Source organism: Melanerpes formicivorus, unplaced genomic scaffold (genome assembly GCF_026170545.1).
Source record: "Melanerpes formicivorus ecotype bairdi unplaced genomic scaffold, bMelFor1.0.p_v2 SCAF_22, whole genome shotgun sequence".
NCBI classification, from domain to species: Eukaryota; Metazoa; Chordata; class Aves; order Piciformes; family Picidae; genus Melanerpes; species Melanerpes formicivorus.
The window spans coordinates 11237781-11263318 of record NW_027142374.1 but is presented as its reverse complement, the minus strand read 5'-3'; the positions used below and the strand labels follow the sequence as shown (position 1 = coordinate 11263318).

General features: G+C 43.5%; 1 protein-coding gene across 5 annotated transcripts in view; it reads right to left on the bottom strand.

Annotated features, from left to right (window-relative positions):
• The window catches only part of IL1RAPL2 (interleukin 1 receptor accessory protein like 2), a 399620-nt gene that overhangs the window by 27126 nt on the left and 346956 nt on the right, over positions 1-25538 (bottom strand). For all 5 annotated transcript variants that reach the window (XM_068152163.1, XM_068152165.1, XM_068152164.1 and 2 more), the window contains one exon: positions 3864-3993. In XM_068152163.1, coding sequence (XP_068008264.1) covers positions 3864-3993 — 130 coding nt within the window. The remainder of the gene's footprint in view (positions 1-3863; positions 3994-25538) is intronic.

Here is a 25538-nt window from a genome sequence, read left to right as displayed (position 1 = left end):
AAAAAATACATGTGCAGCTTTCAACTGTAGTTGGCTTAGAGAATACCTGAGCACAACATTTTTTGGAAAGAAATGGAATATAGTATCAAGAAACAAGACCCTAAAGCTGCAACAGTATTTGCTGCTCAGCCAGAAGGTGAAGCTCTGTGCCTGTCTGAGCTGGAAAAGGAAACTTTGGCAGCAACACTGCTAACACATGCCAGCTCACACAAGTTGAAAAAATAATGGCTCCTTTTTTTCTGGTTTGATGAACAAACTGTAAGAGTAATTACATCATTTAATACACAGGTAAATCAATAGTGCTTGACAACTCACAACGAACAGGAGGGAGGGAGGGGAAGAAGAGGTGGGTGAAAGAAAAGAATACCCAAATGTTTTCTTTTTGTTCAAGCTGAAGAGTTTTATTTGATCTGGAACAAAACATTTTGCTGATTTTTTATATTGTTGTTTTTTTTTCAGTTCAGAAAATATGAACTACTACCAAGTGTCATCTCCAAATACAAATTTGTGCTTTGAAAAATATCTAATGTTTCAGATTTTTCAAATCTGTTGTCATATTCCTCCAGTGCACTAAGTTGAAAGTGAAGTTAAAATACTTTTCCCTTGAAATCACATTTTCCTAAGGTTTTCAGGCTTTGTATGATCACAGGTGTAAACGTCATAGGAAAGCTTTAGTTGGGCCTCTTTGCAAGACTGGGACATTACTTCCAAACCTTTACGGCCTGCATGTAAGCTTAGACTTAACAAAAAGGAAACTTTTATTCTTTATATAGTTGAGGACCTGGACTGTGAACCGAGACGCAAACTCTATTCCGTTCTTTCTAGGCCTTAACAATAGTCTGTAGATGAAAGGACAGATGTGTGTGTACACAAGTACCTCTCCAATGAAAAGCAGTTCACAGTGCTCTTCCTGCCCACTTTTCTGCACCATGTTTCTCATGTCTACTTGAATAGCATAAGCTTTTTAGGAGAGGGTTGTCATTTCCAGGAGAGGGATGTCATTTCCACACTTTGCAGCAAAGTACCCAGCACATTAGCCAGGAAGTGATGATAATTCTGCCTCCCTCCCTCAATATCCCCTCTTAACAGAATAAAACACTCATCTTGTCTAAGCATTTTGCAACCATCAGCTGACTTCTGCAGGTGAAAAGGCAGAATGTTCAATTGATCAGCAACAAGAAACAAGGATGCAGTCCAAAATGTCCTCATTCACATCTTGTGCATCTAGAACAAGTGAACATATTTCCACTTTAAAAAATGGAGAACAGAGGAGAAAAAGAACAAACGTGCTCTAAAAGTTGAGTATCATGAGGCATCTGCAACCTGTTCTGCAGTGTTGCCTGAAGAAGAAAAAGAAACAACTCATTGGTTGCTGGGAGAATAAGATTTATACTTGAAAATGCTACTTTGCCATGGCAAAGAGACAGTGCTGAAATCCACCGTGGGCTCCTTTGATAATTAGGTACAACTGACAGCTCTGCAGACAGGCTTAAAGACTCTGATTCCTTCTTTAATACCCTTGGTTCAATCTACAAGACATTACCTTGTGAATAACCCACCCAGCAGACAAAATCTTTCTCCTTTCCCCTGTATTCATGGCTAACATTTGGGAATCTTAATTCAAGGGTAGGCATGGAGGTGGGAGTAGGGGAGGTGGGGTCGTTCCCTCTGAATCCTGAAACATTGATTAGTTACTCTTTATTATGAGGCTGTGTAACAAGGTCTAATAATTAACAAGAAGCCCAGAGCTACAGATATTTTACTCATGGTGATATCTGCTTACCAAAACAAACTGTTTCAGGATCACAGAATGCTCAAGTTGTGCATCCTCATTTCAGTGCTTTCACAACAGCACACTAATTGACTGGTAGCTATGCATGCCAAAGGACGTAAACTAAGGATGGATGTTTTGTACTCCCACACTGCACTCATCTGCAAACCTAAACCTATTATATCTAATCCAGTAACACAATGGATGGCTACAGTCCAGGGTAAGGACAGCAACAAAAATTCAGTGCTACCAAATTTGTGAACTCATTTAAGACATGGGATGTAGAGTTGAAATATTAGATGCCTGCCAAAGGAACAACCCATAGCACATCTTAGCCCAGTGGGAATAATTCCAAATTACTTGTAGTTTCTCAACATTAGGAGAAACATGTTGGTAATATCATCTAGAAACAAACTGATGGGAATAATAAATACAAGTGGGTAGAAGTTGTGGGCTGGCTCAGGGCACTGACAGAACTGTTAGTGCTATTCAGTCTCCCTGAAGCAGCATACCCGTAAGGGGTATCCATGACAGACACATAAACAAGAGCTGTTACTGTGAAAAAATAATTTGCAGAAGTCACTACTACAGTTGCCATAGCTACCTGTAAATGAAAGAAGGGCTGGGCTGTGGCACTGCTGGTAATGATGCAGTAGGTTTTGGTAAATGCTGTTTTCATGCTGGCTGTGAAGCGCACGAGATTAGGTATGTGATAAACAGCTTTGTTGAAGGGAAGGTTTCACTGAGCTGTCATAGGTTTGTAAACTGAGTCAAAGCATTTTAATGGAGTGAGAAAAGGGAGTTGTCACAAAATTAATTTGAAACATGAATGTGTAATGAGATAGCAAAATGAAGGACAGGTTCAGCTTTTTCAAACAACTTCACTAACACATAAAGGAAAAAAATTGAACTGTGCTAGAGCTGGAAAGGTCTTTAAATACAAACCTCACACTGGCCTTCTGATGCAGAGGAAGAACATGCACAAAATCACTCTGTTCATATATGTGCACAGCATCGTTAAATGCTGATTAGATTCAATGACAGAAGTTTCCAATAACTGTATTTTGTGGCCAGAAGCCCAAAATAGTATTGTACACTTAGAGCCTTTCTGTCAACACATGATAAATTCCATCTGTGTGCAGTCAACGTGCAATGTTGGGTCAGTTATTTCAGTATAGCTTAATAGTGGCTAAAGAGATGAACTTCAAGTTATTGGTCAAGTAGTAAAGCAGTGAAATCTCTCTCTGCCTGCCCCTCCCAAATCACATGTACAAGAAACAAACAACTCAAAAATGGCAACGAAATAATGTGCAATGGGAGGTGCAAAGACCCAGGCTTGCTTTATAATCTACATTCATGGTTTCTGTTGGGGCTGGGGCCACATTGTCCATAGTATAAGTGGTTTTGTCTTTGTCCAGAGAACAAAACTAAACAAGGAAGACAAGATGATGCTGTCAGGCACAAATTCCATTTAAGTTCATGGTGATACAAGTGTTCTCTTTACAACTTGTGCAACAAATGATAACCAGCACCTGGAACAAGGCAAGCACAAGCTCATCCTCACACAGCAACTTCCTTCTCTTCCTTAAGTATTAAGCATTGTCTTGATCCTTTTACAAGCATGAAGGAACAAATGCTACTCCTTGAAAGCCCTGGTTAACGCATACTGAGAGCTGTATGTCATGCAGACAACACAATTAGTAGAACAGAAGTATGGTGACTTTGACAGAAGACTATTCATCTTTAGGATTAACATGGGTGCTGAAGCAAGTGTCATCTTGACAAGGATTCCCACAAAAGGCAGCTGCAGTGGTCAGCATTGCTTCCACCCAGGGTTAAAATCAACCCCCAGAACACTCAAGAGATGCTTCAGCCACCATCAGGAGAATCTGAAAACAGATTTTCAGGCATGTTGATAGCTACTCTCTGAAGTTTATTCCCTAGAAAGGAGAGGAAGAAACTGACACTGCAATGGTTCCAAGTCATCCATCACTCTTTAGACATAAAACTGTTTCCACTTCCAATTAAAAACCTGTTAAAAACCAAACCAAACCAAACCCAGGCTTTGGGGAGTAAACACTAAAAACAGTACCTGACTTCGCCTTCTCTAATGTGACCTTCTAATTCTTCTATGAATTTTTCCCCTTTCATCCAGTAGATCATGGGGCCTGATTCTCCACTGAATCCAAAGAAGGCTTTGCAGGCCACTGTCAGTGGGTTTCCTGAGGACAAGAAGAAAAGAGAAGTTTAGACACCTCATTATAGCTACTACTGAGAGAATGATTGTAAGAAATCCCAGCAGCTCAGATAAACCTCCCTGTTTAAAACTGGGAAAAAATAAATCATCTACAGGAAATAGCTGTGAAATGAAATCCTGAGCTTATAAATAATTTCATTTTTCCCAGATATATACTACATGAATGAGAGGGAGGTATGGAAACAGTGGCAACACAAGGTGATGTCAGATTGGATGTTAGGAAAAAAGAGGTTACTTTGTCAGACTCCTGGGATCTGTATCAGGGCTGGGGAGTGTGCCTTGTGAGGCAGGTAAATCACTGAACTTGCTTACTGCTGCCTAGCCACCCATAAAAAAGCCACAGTAATAATTTCTTCCTCACTTAGACAGAAATCAAATGTTAATGAAGTCTTGGTAAGCTATTCAGAGAGCTTTTAAAGATCCCCAAGTAATACATGATGCCAGTGAGCACCACCCATACTCACGTTACTGTCAATAGGTTTTTGGCAAAGGACCAAACTTCAAAGCATTATTTAAGCAATAAAGAACTCTCCTTTTCAGCTCTGCAAAAATACTTCCAAAACAAAGAAAATAAAACTTGGAAACGAATCAGGTTTCGTTTCTCTCCAAGAATTCAGCATTTAGATGGGTTTTTGTTTGGCTATGGCTTTAGCAGTACTAGCTAGTCCAGGACTCACACTGCTTACACTGCCAGGACAGATGGTCGTCTGCCTGCAGAAGGAAAAAAAGAACAAAACCTCCAAACAAGCCAGAAAATCCAGAACTATGTCCATTGCCTCAGTATGCAAATACAGCTGCTGGTCCAGGTTACAAATCAGCTGTAGAGTCACCAACTTACATGGGAGGACAGACCTCATGTAATATCACTATCAGTGACTCCTGGTGAATCTTGCAGGACTTGGATCAAGCACGGCAAATCCAAATACCGCATTAGAGGAAATATTTTATTATGCCAGCCACTCTCAGTGCCAGGAGGCTTTTTTGACACTGAAACAGAACAGGCCTACACTTTTTGAAAAGAGCTGGTCATTTGGAGCACATCACTTGGTTGTGCATGGGCTAATGGTTTCACTGGGTGGATCAGTTACCTCTTGTCTGCTCAGCAGCGATATCTTCTCTGCATATGCTGAGAATGTATCAAAGCATATCAGAGCTGTGTATTACAGCATCTTTGCCTGGACACCCCCCAGAGCTGTCCTAAGTCAAATACTGGCACTTGTCTAGCCATTATTTCAGGGCCCAATTTAAGACATGTCAAAAGAGTCTGATTAGTCAGGAAGTGCAGCACGCCCAGCCACTGAAAATCAGCTCCCTTTAAATTGTTTCCAACACCCAAAATTGCAAATCCTTTTGAAACATTAGGAAACAGCAAGAAAACATTTAAAGGCTGCACTTCAGTCTCTGTTTCTCAAATAGCAAAAGACAAAAATGGAAAATGTTTATCCTGGAAATGTTTTACAGAATCTTTCATTATCTCCATATTCACTACACACTCTGGTACCACAGCTGGCCACTGAACACGTGCTGATGCTGACAGATTATATACAAGCAGCTCAAGCATTCAAAACAAAAGAAGGGGTGAATATTCATAGTTGTCTGTTCACCCCACAACATTGACCACCATCATAGGGAAGTTCCAAACTTCATTAACTAATGAAGATTCAGAAATACTCCTAGGCAGACATTTAATTCCCCTACAAGACAATATTGGAGTTTTCTGTCTCCTGCTTCTAACCTGCTCACCCAGCCCTGTGAGGTTCTGTGCCCCTGTCCCAGACTGAGGGGAGAATTGGATCCTCTGGTTACATCCATCTCACATTTCCCAGCACGCTGAATGCCTGTGTGGTGTGAGGTCTTTTGTGCTGTTTGCCTCACAGTCATGATACACATCTATTTAAGTACCACTTAGTGATTCCTAGCATGTGTCTGCTCAGTCCAGCTTTGATTATGATGGAAAAAGACAACTCTAGCAACGCAAAAAAACAACAGGGCTAGACGTGGCCTCTCAGCATTGACAGTATTGCCCTCTTCCTGGCATACTATGCTGGGTATTAAGTGTTACAGGAAAAATATATTACAAGGTGTGCTTTTCCTCAAACCAGCAGATTTTTACTTAAGAAAAGAAACCCTGAAGATAGCCATACATACAGAGTAAATATCCTGAGGTAATACCTCTGGTCTGAAGAAATAAAAAGTTTTCTATACAAATAGGAAAACCTAAAAACTCTGACTGTTGGTATGCACTTTCTGTAATGAAGGAACCCAACAGAAAGCATCAGTAGCCTTTACTGTGACAGCCTACATGCTCTGAACATGCCCCAGCAGATGTTTCCCAGCATTACCACCAGGGAAAACCAGCAGAATAAACTAACACTGACAAAGGCAAGCTTCAGAGGCAGTAAGCATTTTCAGCTTAATATCTTGGACTGGCCACACGTGAAAAAAACAAACAAACAAAAAAACTACAGACCATCTCATCTGTAAACCCACCACTGATCAGAGGGAGATATAAGCAGCTGTTTCTCATGGAACAACTAAATTATCACTGTGACACTCAACATCTGTGTTGAGCTGATCTGTCCTGGGGTGGAAAGGGCTTGGGGCTTGATGACACTTCAAGGTGACATCCAACCCCAACTCTTACACTGAGGTCTTCTACTCCTCGTCTTGCTCTTCTGTAGCTGCCTGAAGCAGCTTTTTAACTTTCACCACTCTGTGACTCTGGAAGCAGGACAAAGCCAGAAAATCTAAAACTGGTTCTTCCTTGCAGAAACAATTTCAGAAAGGGAGGAAGGTTTCCCTCCTGCTGCTATGTTAAGACACAGCTGGCCACAGCAGCAGCCTGTTACTACTAGTTTTGAGTGAAGTGCATCCAATTCCCATCCAGAACATAGCACGTGTCATTACATTTCCCTCCAGGTTCTGAGATCAATATTGTACCCCTGAATATGGGAGAAACAGGCACTGAACATGGAACCAGGCTTTGCAAGCCACAACGTTAGGGCTGGCTTTGAGCTCTGTGGTATCATATTGTGCCATGGACCAAGGCAGAAGGCACTAACAGACAGTTTGTGTAAGGCCTAAACTTTTGCATATCAGTAGTACTATTCTGCACAACACTAAGTAGTTCCACTACAAACTGTTCTTATTAGGAAAGATTCTCCTTGAATAATTTAATTAACAGCAAACTTCCTAGAGTGAATGGTATCCTCAGAGTTTTCCATTTATAAATGGTTTCTGTTCAAATCAGACAAGCATTTCAGTTGCAATTTTAATTACTAATTTGATGAGAAGCAGAGAAAATGATTAGTGAGGCTTCTAATGAATCAACACTGACGAGAACGTTTTAACAAACAAGGAAAGAAAGTAGAGAAGCCTTCTTGTATATGTCATTGAGTCTACTGCTTTGCAGGGGTCACCTTGTTACAGTAAAGCCTCAGGTTCCAGCAGAGGCCACACCTTGAATACTGTGAGTCCTGTGTTCAGTTCTGGGCCCTTCAGTTTAGGAAGGATGTTGACTTGCTGGAGTGTGTCCAGAGAAAGGCAACAAAGTTAGTGAGGGGTTTGGAACACAAGCCCTATGAGGAGAGGCTGAGGGAGCTGGGATTGCTTAGCCAGGAAAAGAGGAGGCTCAGAGGAGACCTTATTGCTGTCCACAACTACCTGAAGGGAGGTTGTAGACAGGTGGAGGTTGGTCTCTTCTCCCAGGCAGCCAGCACCAGAACAAGAGCATACAGTCTCAAGCTGCACCAGGGGAGGTTTAGGCTGGATGTTAGAAATTCTTCATAGAGAGAGTGGTTGCCTGTTGGAACGGGCTGCCCAGGGAGGTGGTGGATTCACCATCATAGGAGGTGTTTAGGAGGAGACTTGACAGGGTGCCATGGTTTAGTTGATTAGGTGGTGTTGGATGATGGGTTGGACGCAATGATCTTGAAGGTTTCTTCCAACCTGGTTTATTCTATTCTATTCTATTCAGAAGCCTCTGCTTTAGGTCTCTTCCCTGTTCTATCAGGCTCGTAGCAAACTCCCACTGACAAGACACACCACAACACTGGCAACAGGAATCACATTTTTTTGCTAAATCTTCTTTTACCTTTTTAACCTGACCTTTTCCACAATAAATCTACATGAACTCTACTGCGTTTTACCATCTAAAATTCTACATTTTAGTTTGGTTGTTGGTGTCTTTTGTCCTTCTCTGAAAAATCAGAAATTTCCACAGAAATACAATTAATCCAGCAAAATAGCTGCCAGTAGGAGTTCTGGCTGAGAATGCAAAAAGGGTCTGCAAAAGAGTTCAGCCAGGTATGATTCTGAGTGTGCTTTACTGCAGGTCCAACCTGCTTTGAAAGAAAATGATAAATCCTGCAGCAATCTCTCTTGAATGAGGAATGATCTAAGCATCAAATAAATGAAGATATTCAGTCTTTTCAAAACTTCAATGCCAAGGAGAGATGACTGACCAGCCCGGCACACAAAAGCTGTTGACAGACAAGATCTGGCTTATGCTGAGGTATTTTTCAGGGATATTTTTTCAAAGTGTGGATTATTTGCTTTGTTTAACTCATTTTGCACATGTATGGGAATTTTGTGGCTTATTTGCAAGCATCCATTCAAAGGTTCAACACAGAGTTTGTATTCTCTGTTGTCCACATCCCACTGGTGCTCTGCTCTTACAGCAAATCAGGCTTTCAGTCACAGAGCAAATCATCCCAGAGCATGCATAGCAAGGCAAAGTAATCTGTGAATGGGGCCTCTTTGGTTTTTCTTTTCTTTTTTTTCCACTGTGGCTTGAAACATTTCCCCCCCCCCCCAAGTTCTTTTACATTTTTGTGCTGGATACAACAACACTTTCAACAAGCCTAAATTCACACAGGTGATCCTTCCAAAGTAGTAGCAGAATGAAGTGAAAACGCCAAAAGACCACCTCCTTTTGTACCAGGCAAAATTAAAGTCAATCCTGCACACACTGCTAGCTGGATTTGCAGGTTCAGCTCCACACAGGTGTTAAAGCCATTGACTGTAGTCTCATTGCTTTTATCTATTTCAGGACTGGATGTTGTCACCCAAAAATCGTTCCATCACTCCAAGTCTCTCTGACTGATGCATATACAGCACATCCTCTCTCACAACACTGACTGTGCCTCCTTCCCTATAACACTGACAGAGAGAAGTGTTTGCAAAGGAGCAGCTTCCCACCTTCAAGACATGCAGATAGATGTTACACCAGCACTTCATGGGCTTTGTTTCTTTAGTTTGCTCAGACAGAGGACAAGAAAGGCAGGCTGCTTATCACATCTCAATAAGTGTATTCTACAGGCTGTCTGCAGAATTGAATCCAGCTTTCCAGGGTGTGAGGTTTGCGAGGCAAATCATCATGTCACGGACAAGCACATTATTGTTGTAATGTGTTTTACAAGTGCTAGAAACTGGCCAAAGAGCAGCAGAGTGATTTAAATTCCCCTGGCAAGGCAGGCTGGATTGTATACGACTGTGAAGTAAAGAACACATTTCCTTTTCCTTCAGAAGGACATTCTGGATAAGAAGATATGGGAGACAGCTTATGCCTGCAATTTATCCACAAAACAAATGGCAGGGGCAACACAGACCTTGACTCACAAAAAAACAATCTCTGTGTGTGGTAGCTTCTGTCTAGGTTTTAGAGCATGTAATTTTTTTTCTAAGTCTCTTGCAAGGACATCCTCTTAGCTGCTCTCCTATGCTCAGCACTAAGAGGCAAAACCCAGAAGCACTCTGGGGTGGTGCGGCCCAAGCCAAAGCATGGCTTTGGCTCGGCTGGCCGATGCTGAATGTCGGGCTGAACTGCTGCCAGGGATGTGAGGATGGCAACAATAGTAAATGGTGCCCACTCGAGGCCATTCTAACTGCCTGAGAGCCAAACTCTGCTGCTGAGCTCTAGATCTCTGCCTAGGGCTCATCCACAATGAGATGACCTCCTAAAGGAGTCAGGAGGCATTTTGGAAGGAAGAAATGAGGAGGTGCTTTGGTTTTGCTCATGTCGCTCAGAACAGCTGATCACCTGTGTTTCCCAGTTCCCCTCAGCACACAGCAAGGGAGTACAATGTCTCTTCAAAACATCAGGGGCAGCAGCACTGGAATTCTTCACAGATCTATCCATTACTGATTTTAGGCAAAGCTACAAAAACCCTTCAGGTACATCATCACCTCCTTCCTTTATTTTCCCTTGGCCATTTCCCAGGATTACTTGATTAAATGTTCTATGCTTTGTTTAGTACAGCAAGTTTACAGAGTCAGTGCTAATTACTCTACCTGGGCTTTTTTCCTCCTCTTTCACTTGGCCATTCTACCAAACTCAAGCCTAGCTGTGTGCTAAACCATTTTACCTCTAATTAGATAGAAGCCTGATAGAGCTCAGTGACTAGTCTGAGAATTATTTGATCCAGTGAAAATAAAACATGATTCAGAACAAATTATTTTCTCTGACAAAACAACAACAAAAAAACTGCCAGAAAATCCCACAATATTTCAAAACTCCATTCCTGCAGCCAGTAGATTCATGACTGGATATGATCCTTCCAAACATTTGCATAATTAAAGATCAGCCAGGATTTAATGAACTGGAAGCTTTTTAAACAAAATTAAGAAACCTGCTTTAGGTAGTGAGAATAATTGCTTTAATAAGATAAATTTATAGTGAAATCAAACCTAACTAGCCTCCAGACATTCCAAATCAGCTTAAGAGCATTTAAAAACTCTCCCTCACACACACACATGGGTGTATATATATATCACTAGCTTGTTTTATTCTCTAAGGAACAGACTAAAGGAGGTGCTCTTTCCCTAAGCAAGGCCTCATGTTATGAGCAGCATGTGCTAGCCACTGAAATAATATGCTGGTAGCTGTACTGAGATGTAGGAAAAATAAATGGTGGCAGTATGTGTCATACATTAAATTGTCTCTTCACTCATGTAAGAACTTTTGGACTAAGGCAACTCTTTGGCAATAAAAAAGAGCCAAGTAGAAACTTTGATAAGAAAAATGGAAAAGATCTTTAGGTCTTGTTTCGTCCTCTGTAGTTTATGATATTAATTCTACCTTTCTTTCTTGTGCTCTGCTGATATTATTTATGCCCTAACACATCAGAAAACACATGACCATGAGATGTTTTGTGCTTTTCTGCCTCATTCAAGTGAGCAAATGGCACAAATAAAAAGCAGCATAAAAGTAACACTGGCTAACAGCAAGCAGCAAAACCTTAAACATGAAACAATGCAACTAAGCCTCTATGCAGGCCACGGCCAAGAACCCAAATCAGTGCATTTGCTGTCATTCCATGCAGCCTCAACTGTTTCCAGTTTAAACAACACAATCATGACCCACTGCAAGTGCTGCTGGTAGGCTTGGCTATTGACTATGGCTCTCACAAAAAGAGAAAAAACAAAGCTCAAATACACACAAAGCTAAAATATTGCTGATAAAAATGTTTCAAAAGTGACTCAATCAATGCAAAATGTCCTAAAGCAACTTTCTTCAAAAGCACACCCAGAAAAACGTCCCAATCTCGCCCCCTCCCACCCCCCCCTAAATTAAACCCCATCTAAATCCCATCACATCCCTTATCCCAATGTCAGAACTGCCTTGGGGTCAGAATTGGAAGTGTTAGTCATTGAGAACTCAGGTGTAACTGGAAATCAAGGACTCAGGTTTTCACTTATTCACTTCTGATGAAGAAAAATGCTTAGCAGGATTTCCAGAAGAATCTTGACAGCTGCCTAGTGCTGACTTTAAGTTGTGCTCAATGCTGAGGCCCACCTACAAATCTCATTTTTGTGCATTTTGGTGCACATATCTACTACTGAAGATAAATATCCTATCAATACTTAACAAAGATCCCCTTGGTGGTAGGGTTCCAAGGGCTGGGGCAGCCTGACTGCAACTGAGTAGTGACATTCAGACTAAGGGGAACTAAGGTATGGCAAGGGCATGGCTTCATGCTGTCATAATGGTCATTTCAGCATGGCCAAAACAGGTGGCAACACACATGTGTGTAAGAGAAGAGCAGGGCCAAGGGATACTTGTTTAGATCACTGCCTACAGTGAGAAGGGGAAACAGCCAAGTAACCTGCAAAGAGATGCTCCTGTCTCATCCTAGCAATCTGCTGGCTCAGGTGGAATGTAGGGTTCAATCCCACAAATTGCTGCTTCTTGCCAGCTTCAGCACTTTCCAGCTCCCCAACTTGCCCCCACATAAAATTTCCTATGGATATTCCTGTCTTATAGCTCTGTTTCCTGAGCAAGTACATCTTGATCTTTTCTCTCAGAGGAGAAAGTGAATGAAATCCGGCATTGCTTTCTAGAGAGTAACCTGGCTTCATAGAAGGACTAACCTAACCAAGATCTGCTGCCATCACTGTGGCCAAATTCTGAACCTTACCCACATGAGTATGTAATAGCCATCCAGTCATATGTCTTTGCAAGTTCCCATTTAGTATACAAAGGGTGCATTCAAAGTTGCTAAGGAAACCAGCTGCAGGCTGCAACAGATTATGTTAAACCTCTTCCAACTTCTGTGTCCATTTTCAAACAAATGATAGAATTCCTTAAGACCATGACCAGAGAATGGATAATTTTTCTTCATTTAGAAAGGACAAAGAAAACATGAACTTCTGCTTCATGCTAGGGATGTCCTGCCCTATAAACAGGGTGAGACTCTTTGAAACAAATGTATGCTTGAATCTAAGGAGTCAGCCTGGAGCATTTTCATACCCAGTTTGTGACTTTTCACTCAACTGCTGCTTAGATTTTGGCTAAACCAGCCCATGCTAAGGCCTGATGTATGCTGGGAGCAGTACCACAAGGTCAAAGCAAGAGCACCATGTAGGCAGGACAGGTGGCCAGACAGAGCTAAAGGACCATTATAAAAATTCTAGGTTACCCAAAACCTAATTCTCCCTGCTATCTTGCTCGTAACTCCATAGTGCCCTGCAGCAAGCATATAGAGCCAGAGATGTCAGTGTGTTTAACAAGGTTCAAAATATCACCTTGATGCACTTATTTTGATTTAAGCTATGTCCTTTCCACAGGAGAATGGGATGGGAGAGCTAAGAAAAGTGGCCAGGCACAAGAGGCAGTAACTGCATCAACCTTATTTGGTTATCTGAACGTGTCCAGAGAAGGGCAGCAAGGCTGGTGAGAGGCCTTGAGCACAAGCCCTGTGAGGAGAGGCTGAGGGAGCTGGGATTGTTTAGTCTGGAGAAGAGGAGGCTCAGGGGTGACCTCATTGCCCTCTACAACTACCTGAAAGGTGGCTGTAGCCAGGAAGGGGTTGGTCTCTTCTCCCAGGTAACCAGCACCAGAACAAGAGGACACAGTCTCAAGCTGCGCCAGGGGAGGTTTAGAGTGGAGGTGAGGAGAAAGTTCTTCACCGAGCGAGTCGTTTGTCATTGGAATGTGCGACCCAGGGAGGTGGTGGAGTCACCGTCCCTGGAGGTGTTCAAGAGGAGATAGGATGTGGCACTTGGTGCCATGGTCTAGTCATGAGGTCTATGGTGACAGGTTGGACTCGATGATCCTCGAGGTCCCTTCCAACCTTAGTTATACTGTGATACTGTGATTTCTCCGTCTTTTTTTGACTGATGTCAATCACCTCTGGTAATCAATGCAACCACAACTGTCACCTCACTTGGCCTTAAGTTATGCAGGTGGCCTCTCATCCACAGGGGACAGGACTTGCCATGGCTCACGACAAGATGATGCAAGTTCCCACATACCCTGTACAAAGGGACCAACGGGGACACAGCTATCAAGAACAGCTTGTACTCAAATGAGAATCTGCAACTGACTGATGTGCTTAAAACACAGCAAATGCTCAGACACTTTGCTGAATAGCAAGAGGGTTCCCTTGTGATTAAACTTATACATGCATTTAAGTGCTGTGCTGAGTAAGGGCAACAGTGAGTTTTAAATAAAGACTGCATCAATGAGAAAGATTCAAAAAGAAAACCAACAGCCACAAAGCAACATTTTCCTCCATGCTAAGTCCAGTGAATAATTCCCATTTATTATTTATTATAGTTTCATAGTTTCCTTCAGGGTTGGAAGGGACCACAAGGATCATCTAGTTCCAACCCCCCTGCCATGGGCAGGGACACCCCACACTAGATCAGGCTGGACAGAGCCTCATCCAGCCTGCTCTTAAACAACCCCAGGGAAGGGGCCTCGACCACCTCCCTGGACAACCCATTCCAGGGTCTCACCACTCTCATGGGGAAGAACCTCCTCCTCACATCTAGCCTGAATCTCCCCACCTCCAGCTTCATTCCATTCCCCCTAGTCCTATCACTACCTGAGATCCTGAGAAGTCCTTCCCCAGCCTTTCTGTAGGCCCCCTTCAGACACTGGAAGGCCACAATTAGGTCACCTCGGAGCCTTCTCTTCTGCAGCCTGAACAGCCCCAACTCCTTCAATCTGTCCTCATAGGAGAGGTGCTCCAGCCCTCTGATCATCCTTGTGGCCCTTCTCTGGACACCTTCCAGCACCTCCACATCCCTCTTGTAATAGGGGCTCCAGAACTGGACACAGTACTCCAGGTGGGGTCTCACCAGGGCTGAGTAGAGGGGGAGGATCACCTCCCTCGACCTGCTAGCCACACTTCTCCTGATGCAGCCCAGGATCTGATTGGCTTTGCGGGCTGCAAGTGCACATTGAGAGCTCATGTTGAGCTTTTTGTCCACCAGCACCCCCAAGTCTCTCTCCTCAGGGCTACTTTCCAGCCAGTCACTGCCCAGCCTGGATTTGTGCCTGGGATTGCCTCGACCCAGATGCAGGACCCTGCACTTGCTCTTATTGAACTTCATGAGGTTGGCTTGTGCCCACCTCTCCAGCCTGTCAAGGTCCCTCTGGATGGCCTCCCTTCCCTCCAGCGTCTGCTGCACCACACAGCTTGGTGTCATCAGCAAACTTGCTGAGGGTGCACTCAATGCCACTGTCCATGTCACCCACAAAGATGTTGAACAAGACAGGTCCCAGGACTGATCCCTGAGGGACTCCACTTGTCACTGGCCTCCACTGGGACATTTACTTAAAATAAAAGACAACATTCAGGAAGAGCAGGAAAGAAAAACATAGTTCAAGTAAATACAACCTGTATTTGGCTTATTGAGTGAATCCACCTTATGATAATGATAAAAAAGAGTCAACAAAACAAACCGACCAACCAAAAGTAATATTAAGGTGGATAGTATATTATTAATAACCATTTTAAAAGGTCAATCACACAGAATACTCTGTTTTAAATCAGGATTTTCCCTGTAGTTTCCCCCCCTGAATATCTTGGGTTAAGAATCTTTTAACCAAGATACAAGAGCTAGACCAGGGACTTGTGTCTTGGGTGCACAAATTCAGCAAGCACTTAAGGAGGAAAAGCCCATAAGAAATTTTATAAATTCTTGCAACTTGACAGAGTCCAAGCTACTCCTAAAGAGATACAGCAGCATCCCCTCATGCTCAGTAATTTGAGCCACAATCTATCAGCTCAGGCATATGCCACGTTGAAAATGACCTTGGATTTTTCTCTGACAGATGTGATTTACAGAAGTCAATAGACTAATTGCCCTAAACCTATTAGCAGTTGACAGCTAAGCCTTTTGCCTTGCATTCAGTTGATAGCATTCACATTAAATGTAATTTTAGTTGCACAGGATTCCAATAATCTCAGTTTTCCTTAGGTGAGTGCCAAACTATGAAGTCTGTAAAACAAAACTGCTAAATTCTGCCCTGTCACTTTTTTCATCCTGGATCTTGAAACACAGGTGAAACTATGGCCTGTGCCTTCTCTTTGTCAGCACTGCTGATGAACAATGATAAAAACTACTCCAAAACCCCTCCATCAGCCTGACTTTGCTGGCCCAAGCAGAAACTCCTGCAAAGGGGAACTACCCTGCTCAAATTCACAGTGATGAGACATCAGGTGCTTGCAGAAAAGAGTGGGAATTTAAAGTCTTAGGAGGGAAATCACAAAACTCCAGTGGGTAAACAGTGATGGAAAGGTGTCCCTTCAGGGACTAACATTGGCCTTCTCCAGATCACAGCAGAGCACCCTTGAAGGAAGGTAACACTGTCTTTGGCTCACAGTATCAGAGGAGCAAGGGTCAGTTTTGTGGACTCCTATTCCAGGTCTGAAGGGAAGAAATTGTCACCAGTGTGAGCTCTCAATACAGACCTCTCTAGATGGGACTATCTTTGCTCTCCTTGCCACCAGTATAGGATGTAGCAAAGCCCACATCTTGTGTGCCTGTAGGACTACACTGGAAAAGAGGGGAGGAGATTCAAAGGCAGTTCCATTGCCTTGGGGAATCTATCAGATCTCAGTGTGATGTGGAAAGCAAATGCAAGGGTAAGAAACCAGATATTCCACCTTCAAGTGGAAGGAAAGAATGAATATTTATGTTAGGTGCAGGTTAGTAATCAGTCAGCCACTTCCTTGGCAAGGAACTGTGCCTTGAAATTCAACTGTGAGTTAAAACATTGTGCCCTAAAAACCTGGGACACAGACTCCATGTAGCTAGACAGGAACCTTTTTGAAAGAATAAAACCCTCCAAATACAACAAAGACCTCTCCCCTCCCACACATACATCTTGGGAAGAGTGATGTCATTTCTTCTCAAGGCTTACAAGAAGATGTCATGAATTTGAATATGAAATATATTGAGAAGAGGGAAGCTATATTCCCCTGCTGTGGAGAACTCAGCGTGAACTCCTTACATTTAGGAGACCCAAATGATGAGTTAATTCAGAGCAACCTCCTGAGAATTTTGTGTGAAACTATGTGGTTGATCTTAAACACATTTGCTATTTTAAAATAAAGAGGAAGCAGGAAATAGAAGCCCTTCCTCTACCATGTGGGCAGGGCTGGCCGTAGTTACACACAGCAGGCAAGGCATGAATGAGTTACTACCTGGCTCAGGTAAATGCTCAAGTCTGCCCTTTACTCCAGCATGCTGTGAGCAGTCATGCAAGAGCACTTAGCACACAAAGCTGGCTACTGCAGAAAGCAACTTTGATTTCATACAGTCCTGGAGCCTCAGAATACCCCCCTTTGTGTATTGCCTACAGTGGTGTGTTTGGATATAAGGCAGTATCTTAGGAGCTCAGAGCAGGATCTTAAAAACCCCTCCTGAGAGAAAAGCTTTGCTCTTCTTTATTGCTTATCTCTTTTCTTTAGCTGTGATAGCGCTGAGAAGGAAATTAAGCTGCTCCCTGCAAGATCTAATGTGAAACCATGGCCACTTCAGCAGCAGGACTGTTATTTGAGCTTTTTTCTAGAGTCAAAACCCTTTATATATCCTTCACCTCTGAATTAACTACAGAAAGTTACAGATTTTTCTCTTCCCTCCCTTGGGAAAGCTCCTTCCATCATCCAGAATGAAGCAAGGACCCAGGTAATTGTGATCATCTGGAGGTGTAATGGTCTAATCACACACAGATGCGCAGGAGCAAGACCAAAGGACTGGCCTTTAGAGATGTACATCTGCTACCTCATAGACCGCAAAATAAAGCTGTGCCAGCAGCAGCTGAGAACAGGCTGAGGCAAATGCCTGCTCCCAAAGATTTGTGAATGTTTCTTTCAAGGATATTCAAAGGGATGCTGCATATGTTCTCAAAAGCTCACATAGCAATACAAACCAGAGACAAACACAACAGACAAAACCTGTTGGAGGTCAGAATGGATTTTCAAATTCAGGAAAGTCACTATTGCTCCACGCACAGGGTGACATGAACATGGAAGGCCTTTGCTGCTAATTATCACTCCAACACCCAGAGGAATACTGGCAGAGAGTACCCTGTGCTGGGTAACACCTGTGAAGAGCTGTTAGCTGCCCTGAGAGGGGGCTCTTGCATTTAGGAGTTGGAGAGAATTTTCTCCAGGTCTTTTTCTGCTGACTCTGCTGACTATTAGAGACAGAAAAGGCTGGGTACAATTTTCTCTCTATTTAGATAATTATCTTCTGTGCTACCTTGTTGAGAACCAATATGTCTGAACTAATTTCTTTCATTTCTCTGTCAAAACTATAATTATTCCCTTAGCTGGTTCATTCTGCCTTTGGCTAGGGCTCAGAAAAAGGCACTAACTGAGGTCAATTTTTCACGATTTGTCTTGACTAAACTCTCCTCCTCACACTGCTCAGCTCCAGGCTCAGTATTCCTAAAGCTTGAATCTCCACCATTACATGGTGGATGGACAGAGAGCTTCTTTTCTTGGGCCAGGTTTATGTACTCTAGGATTTGACTGGAGGCCCCTAATAGTTTGCTTTATATGCTACTACTGCTGCATTTCAGTCTAGCATTTTTCAGCAACAGTTCCCTCTGCTGAGCTGTGAAGGTAATGGGGCACGATGCACTCCTTAGCTCTGCCAGCTGGATTTGTCTCTGGTGGAAAGCCTGCCTGGAGGGACATGGGGCTGGATGGAGCATTGGAAAAACCCTTCCCATGTTGCAAAACTCAAATTACCGGCAAGGGCTGGCTAAAGGGCAGGGGATTTTGGGCAGTGAGGAAAGAGGCTGAAGGAAGGATGCTGTTAGCTCTGGACATGGGGAACAGGGCTGGCATGCGGCTTGTTGAAGAAAGCCTGAAAAGCAGCACTCCCTTGGGAAGGCTAGGACAGATTTATGCTCTGTGCTACCTACACCTGTGTCATTTCTCATTTCCCACTAAGGATAAGCTCACAGCCTGGCTCAGAGAACACACACAGAGCCCTGCACAACACTGTACTTTGTGCCTTGGAGTGTTCTGAAAACCAGGATCCTCTTGGGTAGTTATCTGCCAAACCAACCAAATAATACTCACTATTCCCAAATGACAAACAAATTTGCTACACAGACATTCCCATCCCCCTTCAGTCCCTCTAATGAAATCCACTTTAAAAATCAGATTTACACAGAAACCATTTGCTAAGTAGTTTTTTCTTCCTTTTTTTTTTCCCAGTGAGTTGCTGAATGTTTCTCATTTTCACAACAGACAGAAAAGGCATTAAATGACTCCTGTTTTCAGCCGCTCTAGGTTTTCTGACCCCTGTGAATTTTCCTTTGGAGCTGCTGAGCTTCCCGGACAGCCCTTGCCTCCACCAACATGAAGGTATAGCTGACCTTCCTTTCAGAGCCCTGAGAAGCAATCTGCCACACTCCAGAGTTATCAGCCACTGCCCTGTGAAGTTACCTGACAGCAGTACACATGACGCTGTGTTTGCAGAGATTACAGACTGTAGGTAGAAGCTTACTGGGGACAGTTGTGGAAGGCAAAAAGCCTTTCAGAAGACCTCTTCAGAGAGGGGACTTCAAATAAGAGAGAAGTAAAAGACTATTTCAGTGAAATGAGAAATTAAACCTCAGTACAGGCAAATGTTTCCCCTGTGTCTGGCACAGATGCATGAGGGGACATGGAATGAGCCTTTTTGGGCAGTGGAAGACCCAACTGGAAGAATACAAGTGACAATTTGTGGCCTCCCTAAAGATCATAGAATCATAGAATCAATAAGGTTGGAAGAGACCTCAAAGATTGAGTCCAACCTGTCACCCAAGACCTCATGACTACTAAACCATAGCACCAAGTGCCATGTCCAATCCCCTCTCGAACACCTGCAGGGATGGTGACTCCACCACCTCCATGGGCAGCACATTCCAATGGCTAACAACTCTCTCTGTGAAGAACTTTCTCCTCACCTCAAGCCTAAACTTCCCCTGGCACAGCTTGAGACTGTGTGGCAGCAGGGTTCCTAGCATGGCTCTCTGCCTTCTGTGCCTGTACAGCAGTGCTGCCATTCCCAAGGTGCGGGATGCCCACAGTGAAGGTCCCTGAGTCTGATTGGTGAAGCATGGGCAATCTCAGTTTCAGCAGTGCAAAGGGTAGTAATTATTGGAGGGCAGGGTTTTCCAGAGAGGTTGGCAGGAGGGTTTCTCTTCGGCTGCTGGAAAAAGATGACAGCAAGGTGTAGTTTCATAGGAAAAAAAGAGAGAGAAGTAACATCTGCCCTGATGGCCCCAGTTGGGTTGGCACCCTGGGTTCTGCTGCTCGCAAGGTCAGAGAAGCCTGTATGGTGGATGTTCCTCAGTCCAGTCACTATCTCCTGCCTCCTGTTTTCATTGCCAGCACTGTCCAATCCATGGACCCTGGGCCACCTGTACTGCTGCCTCACTCAGCAGGCACTTCAGCTAGTATGGCTTTTCTTAGAAGGTTAAAGAGATCTCAGCCCCACTACTGTTAAAGTAGGCTTGCCCTACTAGGGGAAGGGGTCTGCAGGACCCACGGGGTCCCAACCAACCTCACACCATGATAGCGCCTGGCCCACTTTTTTGCTTGGCTTTAGACGCAAAGGGGAGGACAATGTGACAGGCAGTTTGTGAGAGCTACTGATTGCTGGCACCCTGCACTTTGCTTTTGTCATGTTGAGTCATCTGCAAGCTGCTCAGAACTTATGTGACGGTGCTTTTTGCTTGTTCAAATGGAAATGAAGTAAAAACCAGGGTGACATGCACTACTGTGCAGAGAAACAAATGCAGAGCCACAGACTAGCACTTCCACCTAATTTGAGACCAGGAGCTTCACCAGTGCCTGGGGAATGTCTATTCCACTTTAAACTAAATGAAGACAAGGCTTATGTAAGCTCAAACCCCAAAACAACCCAAGGAGTGTGAATGGTTCCACAGAAAGTTGGTGGCCTGCTTTAGCCTGTGTTTTTCCTTCTTCAGTTTGTGGCCACCCTGAAGAACTTTATGGGGTTGTTTACTACATAGAGTTCACAGGCCCTGATGGTCACCTGCCTTTTGTGCAGGACAGCCCTGCTTCAGAGGCTCTGATCACATACAGTGAAATCTGGGCATCTGGCAGGGTGTAAGCAGGGCTCATGTGCTGGGCTGTACCCAGCTGCAGCAGGTACTGCAGACACCTGCTGGTGTGTATCCATACATACAAGCCCAGCCTCTCACCCTCAGTCTTTTAATCTACCATCATGTCAAGGGAAGGTGATCTCTGCACAGTTGTTCCATGAAATATAGGCTGCAGTAACTGAGAGAAACACTAGAAGCACAAGGATGCTACAAGTCACTCCAGAGCAGGATGTGACCCATTTTAGTTCCATCAAAAAATGTCTTAACTCCTCCACAGCCCCGATATGGTAAATTTCTGGAAACATTTAGCTTCTCAGTGACTGCAAAATATTTTCTTAATAAAATGAGAATACCTTCACTCCCAAACAGCAAAAACACACTTTGGGACCACAGCTGAACAGAAAGGAAGAGAAGCTTTATGAGGACAGTTGAGGCAACAAAGCTTTTGGTTGCAAACAGACTTTGAATGGTGAGTTTTCAAAAGCATGATCACACTTTCAGTGGCTTTGATTCCACATAAAAACCTGAGCAGTGAGACCTGCTGTGATCACAGGTGACAGATGGAACTGCCGTGAGTCATGCCAGTAGCTCACTTCCCATTCACAGACATAGATGCAGTTGGCAGTTGATACTGGGTCCCTCCCAAATGAAAACATGCTCAGATGTCTCCATCTTGAAAAAGAGAATAATAATGATCTCCCAAATACACTCATTTAAACCAGAAATGATTCAATCTTCTTTTGTTCTAAACCAGATGTGCTCCAGACATGACAACTTGGTCTCTAAAGACTTCCCTGCATGCTATGGTCTCTTCTTCTAACTACTCAAAGTGTACTGGGTAAAAATTTCCTTCCTTCACATAACTGGTCACCAGTGTCACTTTGTAATTCCAGTTTCTCACACCTCTTCTTTTCCCCTGCCCTATATCTCTGAGAAGTCTCATCTCTACAGCTTATTGACCTTGGCTACTAACATTGAACAAAGCACTCTCAATTTCTAACATAATGAAAAGAAAAATCAGTAGTACAAAAGAAAGAAATAACCATGGAAAGCAGTCTCCCAGGGCTGATCAGGTTCTTTAGGTTCAACACCTGAATCTGCTTTGCAGTAGCACACGGACTCCCCAGCTGCTACTGTTCTGCACTTCCTCTGGAGTTTGTACCACAAAACAATCTGCTCCCAGACAGAAAGGAAGAGCACTGGGGTGGATGCTACCCTGAGAGCTCCTCAACACCATCCTGAAGAGCACAAGAGCACTGTTTTGCCCCCCAAGATCTTCCTCAGGTGTACACACAGGCTCACCCCCATAGCCCTCAGCAGCTACAAGCAATGATTAGGAGACATGAATCATCCCCTCAGGTTTTTTGTTACGTGCACACAAGATGCACCTCCTTCCCCTGCTTCTGCTGCAGCTCCAGCCAGCTGCTCTCATACCAGATTTACACTTTAAAAAGCAATTTGTCAGTACAAGTGATGCTTAAATTTTAAAAGGCTGTGACTAGTGATGGGATTGGGAATTTCCATTCTGACCCAAGCTGACCAAATCAGGCTGCTGTCTTCTTAAATTGGGGGTTGCCAGCCAAAACTCCATTTTGTGCCGATTGCCAGTATTTAAAATTTTAAAGTGTTAAAAATGGCATCTCAGGATGTGGCTCTAAAGACATAGCCTGTGCTCAAGGGCACTTATGGAAGCACCACAGCATACAGAGTCTGATTCTTCCCTACAGCTGTTTGACTTTGGGATGGAGAAGGATGATAAAAGCAAGCGGGTTCTCTCATGGGATGCTGTCTCTACCCAATTTCTCTACATCTTGCTCTCCACCAGAGACTTTCCTCCTTCAAACTGTTGACAAAGTTTTGGAAGGGTTCCCCACAATGGCTCAGCAGGCAGGCAGAGATTCGCTGATAAGCCACAGCCTGAGAAAATGATTATCAGAGTAGTTCAGGGAGGAATCCCAAAGTTGTGAAAGAACCAGCATCCAAGGCCAGGACACAGGCAGGCTTGGAGGCACATGGTAAATGCTCTTAATCATAAAACAAGAGGTGACAAAGAGACTTAGGATCATTGATTGTTGTTTAACAGCTCTATCAGGCAAGAAGAAAGGAGGCCAAGGTATACAGAAAACTGTGATTTCAAGAGATGGGGAAACAGTTCTATGTCACTGGAAAACACAGAATACCAAACAAACTACTGAAGTGCCAGTGAATGTACTATCACTACTAGTGGTTCATCTTGTCATGTTCCTTGATGCCTGAGAAATGATCTGGCATGGACTTGCATGGCCAACTGTATCAGCAGTCCCACAGAGCTCCTCCTTACCCCTCAGCCATGCAGGAGAGCAAAGCAGAGGAAAGCTCTGGATTCTGCTTCAAAGTGAGAAGAAAATGCCCAGTTCTGCTGGTCCATGGACAGCTTCTAACAGTTGCTTTAAAAGCACTGGGAGGTATTGCAACTATTCTCCTTCCAAAGGAGCAACTATCTTCTCTGTGAAATGAACTCCCTCCTTGGAGCAAGAAATCCAGCCTCAAGTGGACCTGGCCTTATGCTTCTGTCTTAACACTGCTGAACAATGTACCATTCCATACTCCTGGTCCCAAGTAAACTCACACTTTATCCCAAAGCGGTACACAGTTAATAGATTTAGCTAATAAATCCCTCAGTTGTTTAAATGATGCCTTGCAGAACATTATATTTCTATTAAGATAAAGTTACATGAGAAAAGTCTCACTCCAGCTGATACTCATGATGTAGATACTACATGCTTCAGAAGATTTGAAGATTACCTTCAAAGACATGTATTTGCCAGACTGGTGTGACAGATACTATGCTGCTTTATGATTCTGAAAGTGAGCCCACATTTATTTATGGTTTTCAAGAAAACATGAATGTGAGCTGCCATTGTGTGCATACTGGACTGTCCTGCATGTTCCCCATGTCAGCAGTGCTAGGACACTCACTGATGCTGCAGTTGCCTTGCTTACTTCCTTTAACAACCACAGATTGATCAACCCTATCACTGCTGCACTTTGTAAGACACTGACCTGAATCTCCCACACATTGTGTTGCAAAATGGGAATAGTGGTGACAGTCTGTGAAATGACACAATGGGGAGAGAACAAGTATTGAGCACACTGATGCTCAGGTTGATTAAAAAAACAGAAAAGAGGTCTCAGAAATTGCAGGAGTCTACCACATCGTATGCAGCCTCTCTAAGCCAATATGATTCAAGCTGAAAATGGAACCTCTCTCCTGCTATTTAATCTGTGTGGTTTTCTAACAACCAGAAGTTCACTCCTCTAATGCTGGTTTGCTCCTTTGTTGGCTGCACTGGGCTTTCTGCAGGCTGAGGGATTTCTAAGGCCAGAATGGGTCATCAAGACCATTTCTCCCCATTCCCGCTCATAATGGTGTTCTTACTGATCTTCACACTGTGCCCATTAAGTTGTGCTTTGGTGAGAGTGCATTTGGAAAGATTGTGTGTCTGGGAATGGAAAATGCTCTGTCACCTCTGATACATTGCTCGGAAAAGCTGTGGTGTAAAACTGAAGACAGAAAGGGAGCAGAGTGTGCCCCCAGCAGCTATCCCTCCTCCTCCGCTATGAACTGATTTGATAGGCTTCTGCAGCCCTTGGCACCACTATCCAGATCAGCACCTGTTTTCAGCCCTGTGACTCCTCACTTTAGCTTGCAAGTAATACATCTGCACCATCCTCCCCAGGGGCTGTGGATTTGTAAAGTGCTGGTTATGAATACACTGAGTTCTTTAAAACAGGAAAGACAACACCAGATTAGTAAGGTAATCAAATGTAACCCTTCTGGCTTGTTAGTATCTTGGAGAAAATTCTTCTGTGACACAGTTCAATTTTTGAAGTAATCATTAGGAAGGCATGAGCTTTCTGCAGTCCCTCTACTTGATAGTAAATATACTTTGGAAGAGGTACAGCTATGTACATCTAATAGCAAAAAGACCTTGTCCAAGCCCCAGCAGAGATTTGTAAGTCTGGCAAATCTCAGCACAGCTGGCAGTCTCTACTCAGGAGAGAACATAGAGGTGACAGGAAGGCTTCTGTCAGGATCAATTTACTTGGGCAAAATGTATCAAAGAAGCCTTGCAGAAAATATTGTCCTGTTATAGATAGCTTTGGCTATGCCTGAGAGTCTCTTCCTGAGGCAAAAAGGGTTGATGGCTTTTTTGTGACCAGTAAGATAAAACTCATACCAAACATCCTTCTCCTCTGCTTGAGCACCCCTCCCCTTCTGCACACTACCCCTAACCTACCCTACAAAGCAACTTTGGCAGCATCATCTATCACTCTGAATCTAAGAGCAGGTATTTCATGAAACTTAATATAAGTAACAGCCGTATTCTTCACCCAAACATAAACCACGATAGATATGGATTGGCTGCCATTCTTTATGAATCTGCTTAGAGCACTAGTGGATATAAATTATGGCAAAGGGCAAACTGCAAGTTCTGCTTGGCTTGGCTTGCAGTAACGAGAAGCCAATCCTGTCCCCCATGGTGTGTCATCAGATGACACACTAATTTTTGTAGTTATCTGTGTCCATTAACTTCTCGTGGGGGAATTTTCCATGTATTTAGCTATTCCTGTTTGTCAGAGCCCTTGTTAACAATGCAAGCAGT